At 41.8% G+C, this 12,298-nt stretch overlaps 1 protein-coding gene across 1 annotated transcript in view; it reads left to right on the forward strand.

The window, feature by feature from the left end:
• Positions 1–11,036: 11,036 nt before the first annotated feature.
• LOC106587081 (ryanodine receptor 3) overlaps positions 11,037–12,298 on the forward strand; it is a 100,672-nt gene continuing 99,410 nt past the window's right edge. Inside the window, exon 1 of the mRNA XM_082972939.1 lies at positions 11,037–11,137. Coding sequence (XP_082829065.1) covers positions 11,105–11,137 — 33 coding nt within the window. The 5' untranslated portion in view covers positions 11,037–11,104. The remainder of the gene's footprint in view (positions 11,138–12,298) is intronic.

The following is a 12,298-nucleotide window of genomic DNA, read 5'->3' on the forward strand; positions in this document are numbered from 1 at the left end:
AAGGACACCTGTATCTTTGTAGTGACTGGGGTTCTTGACATACCATCCAAAGTGTAATTAATAACTTCACCATGCTCAAAGTGATATTCCATATCTGTTTACATTTTTTTACCCATCTACCAATAGGAGCCCTTCTTTCTGAGGCATTGGTAAACCTCACTGGTCTTTGTGGTTGAATCTGTGTTTGAAATTCACTTCTCGACTGACAGAACTTACAGATAATTGTATCTGTTGGGTATAGAGATGAGGTGGTCATTCAAATTCATGTTAAACACTATTATTGCACACAGATTGAGTCCATGCAACTTATTATGTGACTTGTTAAGACACATTCTACTCCTAAATAATACAAAAATAGATACAATTTCACTTTCACATTATGGGGTATTGTGTGTAGGCCACTGACCAAAAATCTCAATTCAATCAATTTTAAATTCAGGCTGTAACAACAAAATGTGGAAAAAGTCAAAGGTGTGCATGGTTTCTGAAGGCACTGTAAATAGTGTGAATAGCCTAAAGGATATTTGGCAGACTTAAAGGGATCCTCAATGGATCATTCGTGTTCGTTCATCACCTTAGCAGAAGACTACCCAATCAATAGCCCGAAACAGTGAGCCCAAATAGAGAAATGTATTAGTCATCAATATTAACTCCTCAAAGCAGGAGTTAATATTGCATTGTCTTTTTCTTTAGCATTTGTGTCAACCTGTTCTCCAGTTCTGCATTTACCTCCCTTATCTCACATCATTTGATCACATTGTATATAGTCTTATTTTTTTTTCTACTGCATCATTGATTGTATGTTGTTTTACTCCATGTGTAACTCTGTGTTTTTGTATGTTGTCGAACTGCTTTGCTTTATCTTGGCCAGGTCGCAATTGTAAATGAGAACTTGTTCTCAACTTGCCTACCTGGTTAAATAAAGGTGAAATAAATAAATAAATAAAATAAATGGTGTGTCAAGGCTTCATTAAGACGTAAAATACTAGAAATCTCACCCCACCATTTTTCCTTTAAATTTTTAAGGTACCTATTTTGCTGCGGAAAATATGGTCCTTGAGAAAAGATTGTGAAGCCTGAATCTTAAACCAGCAGCACATTCAATGTAATGCTCTGCAATTATGTCAAATTATTCTGCAATGATGTAAATTATTACTTTTTTCTACCCATCCAGTGTCTGGGTAGATGAATCCACTGTTTCCAGAACATACTCTTAGAAAAAAAGGGTTCCAAAAGGGTTCTGCAGCTGTCCCCATAGAAGAACAATTTTTGGTTCCAGGTGGAACCCTTTTTGGTTCCATATAGAATAACTATTTTAGGTTCTATATAGAACCATCTGTGGAAAGGGTTCTACCTGGAATCAAAAGGGTTCTACCTGGAACCAGAAGGGGTTCTTCAAAGGGTTCTCCTGTGGGGACTGCCAAAGAAGCATTTTAGGTTCTAGATTTTTTTCTAAGAGTGTGGAGTCACAGTGAATAATCTCCCCCTGTTAAAAGGTGGTTGATGGGCGCCGGTTGAGGGTAGTGTTTTTTTTGTCTACCTCCTCTTACTCTGAAAACCTCAATTTTGTCTTGACAGGATGATGAAGTGGTGCTCCAGTGTGTCGCCTGCATCCACAAGGAGAATCGCAAGTTCTGCCTGACTGCAGAGGGGCTCGGCAATCGACTGTGCTACCTGGAACCTACATCAGAGGCAAAGGTAGGCACATAGAAACAACTTACTGTGGAGAGGAGTAGGGTTGTCACGTTATTCATTGTTTGTTTGTCTCATACTAAAATCTTATGCAAGAAAACATGAGGCAGAATTTCGTCGTGGCTCTAACTCTAAGATATAATAAAGTATTTCCTACCGGAACTAACATCTTGAATGTAGAATTATCGCCCTCATCTTTTCAGAGTGCCTGATTCTCTCCTACCGTTCAGTGTAGATGATAATGTTGTGAGAAAGGGTGTATTTGAGTCAGAGATAAGGTCTTCCAAGGTGTTCTCCATAGAGCCCAGTGAGTAAGATGAGAGAATGCCAGGACATGTTAACCACATGTTCACTGAGTCCATATACATGTAACTAGGGTCTTTACGTAACCAGGGTCTTTACGTAACCAGGGTCTTTACGTAACCAGGGTCTTTACGTAACCAGGGTCTTTAAGTAACCTGGGTCTTCAAGTAACCTGAATGTACACTTAATCAGGGTCTACACGCGTAATCAGGGTCTACACATGTAATCAAGGTCTACACACGTAACCAGGGTCTTCAAGTAACCAGGGTCTACACTATGCTGAATGTCTCCAAAAATGTTATAAATTCATCGGATTAAATGACATGTCTCTCCCTTGCCCACTGCTTGCATGTACTGTGAGAGAGAGACTCATGAGTGAGTGATTGCATGGAGTTTATTCAGTACACTATAAAAGAATAAAAGTATAAAAGTATAAAAGAAGAGATTAGTCATAAATGGAATGGAAACAGATTATTTATCAACTGTACCCCCTTATACTCCACTGAAAGCAGCCAAAACAAGGTAAATAACTCAATGCATGCACACACTCCTATTGAATATGCATTCACCTGCCTATGACATCTTGATTTACTCAGTTTATCAAGAGATTTACCATTCAAATTAAAGATTATTACCAATATGTTGTTATGTAGTTAAATTGGAAAAAACTAAGTCAAATCAATTGTATGATTTTATAATTGATTAATTGTTGTCATCAAAATGTTCAAATGTAATAATATTGAATATTGGCCATCCTGGACCCCAAAAAATGACTATCAGCATTGGCCCTAAAAGAAATCAGATCCTGCTCTCTAGTAACCAGGGACACGCTGAGAGCAGCACAGAGGCAGCTTAATATACCACATTATCAGAAACAGGAACCAATCACAGTCACCTGATTATACATGATGCAACAATTATTATGTATTTTGTTTTGTGATTGTACGTCTCAGCAGGCCTCCAGTTTTATGATAATGCTCAATTTGGAGAAATTAGACCATGCGGTTTTTCTTGATTAGTTCATAAACAAACTGTGGTTGTTTGCTATAATTGCTCAATGTTGTAATGCAGCCTGGTGCTTTGTCAGTGCTAATGCATTTGTGGTTTGTGCAACTACGTGCAACATCACTGCAAGTTTTATAAGGATGGATTGGGCGAGGCTTAATTGTTTTAAAAAACAAATCAGCATTTGTCACATCAAAGGATGTAGGTCTGTCCTGAATGACTTACAACATGTGACAATTCTTACTATTTCAAAGCCGATTAGTTTCATTTGTCACATTTCGCTTGCTTGTAGTTTTGGAATATACTTGGGGAAAAAGCACCATTGCTGTTCTATAGAACTAGTTCTATGAAAGCATAGCAATATTGCACTTTAAAACATTGCAGCTGTCCAAGTGACAATATTACACAGTGAAGCCAGTCGCCCTCATCAGCGCTTCCTAATTCCATTCCCTCTGTCGCTGTAACCTGGCATGATTCGATTTTTCAGCATTGATTGTTCTTTTAATCATAATCCATTTAAGGTAGACTCAGCTAAATGATGTTGCCACAAGCAGCACCGGAGATATTGAGACAAGCGAGATGCAACACTTCACTCTCACACAATCACACACAGTATCTGCGCATGTGCACGGGTTCACTTCACGCTATGTACAGCGTGGTAGCCATGGGACCAAAACAGCAGAGAAGTTGGGCCTTGCGCATCAACACTCTTAGTTGTTGCGGAAATTGATCTACTATGCTGTTTATTTTCTGCCTCTATGTCATATCACTGAGTCTACCTTTAACATTGTCTCCGATTAATTTCAACGTGGCCGGGAAGCCAGTTACATAGACACTGAGATAGAGACACAGACACAGAGAACATAAGAGAGCGAGAGAGTGTGGAGTGATAGTGATTTATGTATACACTGCTTAGCTACAGTATTCCCCCTCTTCACCGCCACCCCACAGCACTCACCTAGGGATGAAAGGAGAGGCAATGGGAGGGTCTGGATGCTTTCATCCCAGATGGGATGGTAATTACACTAGACAGGTGTAATGGATGCTCTTCCTGTCTGACACTTTTTCTTTATTGCTTGGTGTTTGTATGAAATGCAGTCATCCCCCAGGGACAGGACCAGAGACGGGAAAGGGGAAAAAAACTACTCAACTAACTACAGTACCACTACACTTTTTATAAAAAGAAGAACCTTTTCAAAGACATGAGTTCTTTGTAAGGCAAAGGGTTCTACGTTGAACCTTTAACATCCTAAGAACAATTTTTGGATGGAACGGTTCTTTGATGATTCTTTGGAAGGCAAGCAGGATTATTTGGAAGGCAAGAAGGGTTCTACATAGAACCATATACTATTTCACAGCATGCTCTATTGCAAGAAGAATTTCGGTATTGTTTGTTTTACTGTAATATCTGTATTTTTGCATGTACATTGATTGGTTGATTATTTTTAATCTACACAAAGATAAATAACATACCGTTTTTTAATTTTGTAATTTTTTATTTATTGAACCTTTATTTAACTAGGCAAGTCAGTTAAGAACAAATTCTTATTTACAATGACGGCCTAGGAACAGTGGGTTAACTAATCCAATCAGTTAGTAATTGCATTTATTGCACCCTTTACTGAGATAGTTGTTCCAGTTTAGATGATTGAGGTAGTCTCACTATTCAATCTTTCCTACCCTGGCAGTCATTCTGAATTCAGGTTGCGGGTGATTAACAATTCCACTTGTTGGATATCCTAACTCTGGCTGGATTCCACTAGGAATTACACGTCACTTTGCAAGCCTGCATAATGTGACTCGCAGGCCTGATGTGGCCTGTAAACCAGGAGATTCCTAACACCACAGTGTTAGGGTATACAGTGCATTCGGAAAGTATTCATACCCCTTGACTTTTTCCACATTTTGTTACATTACAGCCTTATTCTAAAATTGATAAAATATATATTTTTCTCATCAATCTACACACAATACCCCATAATGACCAAACATTTCTGCAGCATTGAAGGTCCCCAAGAACACAGTGGCCTCCATCATTCTTAAATGGAAGAAGTTTGGAACCACCACGAAAAAAACTATTTAATCCACTTTAGAATAAGGCTGTAGCATAACAAAATGTGGGAAATGTCAATGGGTCTGAATACTTTCCGAATGCACTGTAACTAGGCCCTCGAAGAAAGGCCTTATGATATACATAATGTATTGTCATAAATAATAAAATGTTAAAGGCTAATAAGGTTGGTAGAACCGTTCATTGAGGGTTTTAGGCAGAACCCTTCATAGACTGTATGTGTCACGCCCTGACCTTAGAGCCTTTTTTATTCTCTATTTTGTTAGGTCAGGGTGTGACTTGGGTGGAAATATCTAGGTTTCTATTTCTTTGTTGGCCTAGTATGGTTCCCAATCAGAGGCAGTTGTTTATTGTTGTCTCTGATTGGGGATCATACTTAGGCAGGCCTTTTTCCCACCTGAGATTGCGGGATCTTGTTTGTGTGTAGTTGCTTTCTGCACTGCATATAGCTTTACGTTCATTGTTGTATTTTGTTGTTTTTTCCGGTGTCATTTTTATTAAAAGTAAAATGTACGCCTACCACGCTGCACCTTGGTCCAGTTCTTCAGACGATCATAACAGTATGTATAATCATACAGAGGGGGTTCTTTGAAGAACCCTCTGCAAAGGGTTCTACCCAGCACCAAAAAGGGTTCCCCTATGGGGACAAACCCAAGAATCCTGTATGGTTCTACATAGCACCTTTTTTTCTACGAGTGTACAATCACAATCTAAAAGCAGAATGAGAGGGTTGATTTTGATGTCCCCTCCCTTGTGATCAGTCAGATCGACATGTGGAGCATAAGGACAGTGTAGGGACACACTATAAAAAATATACTGCTCCAAAAAATAAAGGGAACTTAAACAACACATCCTAGATCTGAATGAAAGAAATAATCTTATTAAATACTTTTTTCTTTACATAGTTGAATGTGCTGACAACAAAATCACACAAAAATAATCAATGGAAATCCAATTTATCAACCCATGGAGGTCTGGATTTGGAGTCACACTCAAAATGTAAGTGTAAAACCACACTACAGGCTGATCCAACTTTGATGTAATGTCCTTAAAACAAGTCAAAATGAGGCTCAGTAGTGTGTGTGGCCTCCACGTGCCTGTATGACCTCCCTACAGCGCCTGGGCATGCTCCTGATGAGGTGGCGGATGGTCTCCTGAGGGATCTCCTCCCAGACCTGGACTAAAGCATCTGCCAACTCCTGGACAGTCTGAGGTGCAACGTGGCGTTGGTGGATGGAGCGAGACATGATTTCCCAGAAGTGCTCAATTGGATTCAGGTCTGGGGAACGGGCGGGCCAGTCCATAGCATCAATGCCTTCCTCTTGCAGGAACTGCTGACACTCCAGCCACATGAGGTCTAGCATTGTCTTGCATTAGGAGGAACCCAGGGCCAACCGCACCAGCATATGGTCTCACAAGGGGTCTGAGGATCTCATCTCGGTACCTAATGGCAGTCAGGCTACCTCTGGCGAGCACATGGAGGGCTGTGCGGCCCCCCAAAGAAATGCCACCCCACACCATGACTGACCCACCGCCAAACCGGTCATGCTGGAGGATGTTGCAGGCAGCAGAACGTTCTCCACGGCGTCTCCAGACTCTGTCACGTCTGTCACGTGCTCAGTGTGAACCTGCTTTCATCTGTGAAGAGCACAGGGCGCCAGTGGCGAATTTGCCAATCTTGGTGTTCTCTGGCAAATGCCAAACGTCCTGCACGGTGTTGGGCTGTAACCCCCACCTGTGGACGTCATACCACCCTCATGGAGTCTGTTTCTGACCGTTTGAGCAGACACATGCACATTTGTGGCCTGCTGGAGGTCATTTTGCAGGGCTCTGGCAGTGCTTCTCCTGCTCCTCCTTGCACAAAGGCGGAGGTAGCGGTCCTGCTGCTGGGTTGTTGCCCTCCTACGGCCTCCTCCACGTCTCCTGATGTACTGGCCTGTCTCCTGGTAGCGCCTCCATGCTCTGGACACTACGCTGACAGACACAGCAAACCTTCTTGCCACAGCTCGCATTGATGTGCCATCCTGGATGAGCTGCACTACCTGAGCCACTTTTGTGGGTTGTAGACATGCTACCACTCTCATGCTACCACTAGAGTGAAAGCACCGCCAGCATTCAAAAGTGACCAAAACATCAGCCAGGAAGCATAGGAACTGAGAAGTGGTCTGTGGTCCCCACCTGCAGAACCACTCCTTTATTGGGGGTGTCTTGCTAATTGCCTATAATTTCCACCTGTTGTCTATTCCATTTGCACAACAGCATGTGAAATGTATTGGCAATCAGTGTTGCTTCCTAAGTGGACAGTTTGATTTCACAGAAGTGTGATTGACTTGGAGTTACATTGTGTTGTTTAAGTGTTCCCTTTATTTTTTTGAGCAGTGTATATACAGTGCATTCGGAAAGTATTCAGACCACTTAACTTTTTCCAAATTTTGTTACGTTACAGCCTTATTCTAAAATTGATTAAACAGTTTTTTTCCCTCATCAAACTACACACAATACCCCAAAAGCAAAAACAAGTTTTTAGAAATGTATTCACATTTACATAAGTATTCAGACCCTCTACTCAGTACTTTGTTGAAGCACCTTTTGCAGTAATTACAGCCTCAAGTCTTATTGGGTATGATGCTACAAGCTTGGCACACCTGAATTTGGGGAGTTTCTCCCATTCTTCTCTGCAGACCCTCTCAAGCTCTGTCAGGTTGGATGGGGAACGTTGCTGCACAACTATTTTCAGGTCTCTCCAGAGATGTTCAATCGGGTTCAAGTCCGGGCTCTGGCTGGGCCACTCAAGCACATTCGGAGACTTGTTCTGAAGCCACTCCTGCGTTGTCTTGGCTGTGTGGTTAGGGTCATTGTCCTGTTGGAAGGTGAACCTTCGCCCCAGTTTGAGGTCCTGAGTGCTTTGGAACAGGTTTTCATCAAGGATCTCTCTATACTTTGCTCCGTTCATCTTTCCCTCGATCCTGACTAGTCTCCCAGTCCATGCCACTGAAAAACATCCCCCCCCCCCAGCATGATGTTGCCACCACAATGCTTCACCATAGGGATGGTGCCAGGTTTCCTCCAGATGTGACGCTTGACAGTCAGGCCAAAGAGTTCAGTCTTGGTTTCATCAGACCAGAGAATCTTGTTTTTCATGGTCTGAGATTCCTTTAGGTGCCTTTTGGCAAACTCCAAACGGGCTGTCATTTGCCTTTACTGAGGAGTGGCTTCCATCTGGCCACTCTACCATAAAAGCCTGATTGGTGGAATGCTGCAGAGATAGTTGTCCTTCTGGAAGGTTCTCCCATCTCCACAGAGGAACTCTGGAGCTCTGTCAGAGTGATTATCGGGTTCTTGGTCACCCCCCTGATGGCCAGGCGGCCAGCTGTAGGAAGAGTCTTGGTGGTTCCAAACTTCTTCCATTTAAGAGTGATGGAGGCCACTGTGTTCTTGAGGACCTTCTATGCTGCAGAAATGTTTTGGTACCCTTCCCCAGATCTGTGCCTCGACACAATCCTGTCTCGTAACTCTTCGGACAATTCCTTCGACCTCATGGCTTGGATTTATTCACGTAACGTAACAAAATGTGAAAAAAGTCAAGGGGTCTGAATACTTTCTGAATGCACTGTTTGTTGATTCAACGTACAATTGTAAGGCAACTAGCTGCAATAGGATTGTGAGTTTGCTATAAATAATAATAAGACACATTTTTGTTGAGCAAACTCACAATCCCATTGCAGCTGGTTCCCTTACAATTGTACGTTGAATAAACATATTTTTTCTTTTTTTTACAGTGCAGGGAGACATACACAAGGCAACAAGGATGTTGATTTAAATGGTGCATGTTTAAATGTGACATCAATCAGCCAATGAATTAGCAGTTGATGTTTATTCATGGTTAGCTGCTCCCCCGTCAGCTCTCTCGTGGTAGGATCACCAGAGAGCTGAAGCCCGCATCATAGAATCAACAATGTACAGCTATTGTAAAGTGAATGTTTAACTAATGAGATGGCCAATTAACTGTTAAGATGAAGATGAAGATGAAGATGATGATATAGCCAACTACTTCTCGGTTTCTGAACTAATACACAGTATGTACTCTGACATTACGGTGAACATGAAGGAGCTAAATTGAGAGGTCATCTCTTGGGGTAATCAAAGTGAAAGTGGTATGTAACCTTTTGGACCTCCTCCCCAGAGAAGATGGGATATGTGATCCATTGGTCTAGCTGCTCCCCTCCCACAGCATGAGCCATAAACCAAAGAGCAGTGTGTAGGCAAGCAGCCCTAAATATGTCTGCATGATATGCCCTCTCAGATTGAGGACACACAGACCTACGCCCCCAGTGCCCCAACACAGATTCCTCCCTACTACCCTCTATTGTGTTTCCCCAACAGCATGCCAGGAAAGAGTGGAACGGGGGAGAAAATCTAATCTAATCAAAGAAAAACAACTGGCACAGAGTCCTCTAATAGGGTGCGGATCAAATGGACGCCGGGCTTTTACAGTGTCTGTGCTGCTGTGGCTGTAACTCCTGGTTGTGTGGATGGGTGCATGTGTGAGCATAGCATATGTGTGTGTTTTGACTAAAAACAGTGATGACAATTCTCAAAATGCCCTTAGTAATGGCAGGTCATTAAGGTCATTATGTCTGAGTACGTTACTTTAAGCCACTTTGACATCATTTTGACATCTCTGAAGCTGATGCTTGAGGCTGTCCTAAGAGAGGCACTGGGCTTCCGATGTTGGCATGTGTCACTACAAATCACATCATGTCTGTTTTACTGGTGTAACTTCACTGTCCTGCCACCGTTGGTCAAGCTCTCTGGATCTATACTCCACCATGATTTAAATGTGCATAATTAAAATGTCTGGAGAATGGATAGCTGCACCGATACAGCTTTAGATTATTTCACATATTAACTTAGTTTAACCTGAGTGTAGAAAGCAGGTAGGCTCACAGCAGAGTAGAAATAGGTCGGCTGAAGTTCCTATTTAAAGTTAGATTTACCTGTAACAAGGTGAACCAGCTTAGCCAAGTTTTACATGTTGCTACTTAAAGGAGGATAGTGTGTGTTTGCTGTGCATCATTTATCTTGTAGTGTTGCAGGTCCCTAAGTATCTCCCTCTCTGCCTCATTCTGTCAGACTGCTGCCCTGTCCTGTATGAAGAAGGGATGAGTGCTCCACTCTCTCTGTTTCTTTGTCTCTCGGTCTCTCTCTCTCTCTCTCTCTCTCTCTCTCTCTCTCCCTTTCTCTCTCTCTCTCTCTCTCTCTCTCTCTCTCTCTCTCTCTCTCTCTCTCTCTCTCTCTCTCTCTCTCTCTCCTGTGGTCTCACAGATTCATGCTCTCTTTCCAAGCCCTAGATTGGCCAAGATCCACATAAATCGATACTACAGGCACTTGCTGTAATGATATAGAATTATGAATTTGGCCCTCCAGTTAGTTGATATGTGTTAGTTTTATCAGTAACTGAAGCTTTCAAAAGTTGCATCTTGTAGAGCAGGTGGACTGACTTACACAGACATTCAGAACTATTTTGGGAGACACAATATAGGCTTTTCCTGTAGGCTTTTCCTTATTAAATAAGATTGATTGAATGTTTTCAAAGACATCTGTGTTATTGCGTTTCTCTCACTCTGCAGTGCTGAGGGAATGTGGAACAGGCATCTAAAATGGTTTTCAAGTGCAATCAATCTCTGGCGTTTGTAATTGATGGTTGTTCTGATTATTAGTCATGGGTGTAATGGACAAAAAATGCTTAGTAAAGAACAACAGACTCAGTCACAATCTGTGACTGACCAATCTGAGGACCAGGCATCTGTAGTGACCAATCAAAAGCCTTTTCTGGGTTTCCATTTAATCTACATTTTATATTGAGCCTTTTTAACATGGTTTGAAATCCTCACTTGTAACTGGCAATTGTCTGCTGCATACAACCCTAAACCCCGATCTCTCTTCCTCTGTCTCTTCTAGTATGTCCCTCCAGACCTGTGCATCTGTAACTTTGTGCTGGAGCATTCTCTCTCTGTGCGGGCCCTGCAGGAGATGCTGGCTAAGACTGGCCAGAACAGTGAGGGGGTGAGTACTGTCCTTCTACCACAGCATCCATACACACACTCCACACGCCCATACACACTCCCACCCCAGGACAGATGGCAGAGAGAAGGTATCATCACATCACAGAGAGCCCTCTGGGAAGCCACTGAAAATCCCGTTTCACATATTCCATTTAATTAATTACAGGATTTCAGGGTCGGAGAAGACAAAAATGTTGTGAAATAGTTTTTTATAATGATGCAGTTATATGTTCAAACATTTGTATGCTCTTTGAGTGGGATTAATGAGAGGAATTGGCCTGTTACAGTGGCCTGGGGACCTGGGTGCTGGGAGGTTGAGCTCTCCATGAATAGTAATGTGAATGAAAGTCATCAGAAGGAGGAGAACGCTGCCCTCTTATTGCAGCTTTACTGAAGTGGTTCTGCCCTGTGCTGCTCAGTTGTCCATTTGATTAACAATGAGGCTGAAAGGACAAATTCTCAATGCTATAATTTTCACTATAGAGCAGAATTGCACTGTAACTACTTTTGGTGTACTGTAAAACACGCACAGAGAATCAAACAAGTTCAAATGACAGATCCACGGAGTAGAATATACAGCACACACGTTACATACACACACCTGAGGCAATGGAGGCAATCTCATTGAATGGACCTTCATATGGCCATTGCATAGCAATTTAATCTGTGTGTATAGCTAGTGTATTGGTAGTCAAAGCAGGTCTCAACACCACTTCCCTATCTCCTCTGAACAGCCAGTTACAGTGGGTATCATAAGTATGCACCCCCCTGGATTTCTTCACATTTTGTTGCTTTACAAAGTGGGATTGAAATAGATGTAATTGCCATTGATCTACACAACATGGTTCTACACATTTTTACAAATGTATACAAATTAAATATAGTTGTTGCATAAGTATTCACCCCCTTTGTTTAGGCAACCCTAAATTATTTCAGGAATAAAATATGTCTTAACAAATCAGATAATAATTTACATGGACTCACTCTGTGTGAAATAATATGGATTGACGTGATTTTTTAATGACTAGCCCATTCCTCTGTCTCCCATACATACAACATCTGTGGAGTATTGAATTTCAAGCACATATTTTTTATTTAACCTTTATTTTGACAAAGAAGACATATTGAGACCTAGGTCTCTTTTCCAAATGTGCCTGTGATC

This window comes from Salmo salar, chromosome 01, assembly GCF_965601325.2.
Source record: "Salmo salar chromosome 01, fSalSal1, whole genome shotgun sequence".
In the NCBI taxonomy this organism is placed as follows: Eukaryota; Metazoa; Chordata; class Actinopteri; order Salmoniformes; family Salmonidae; genus Salmo; species Salmo salar.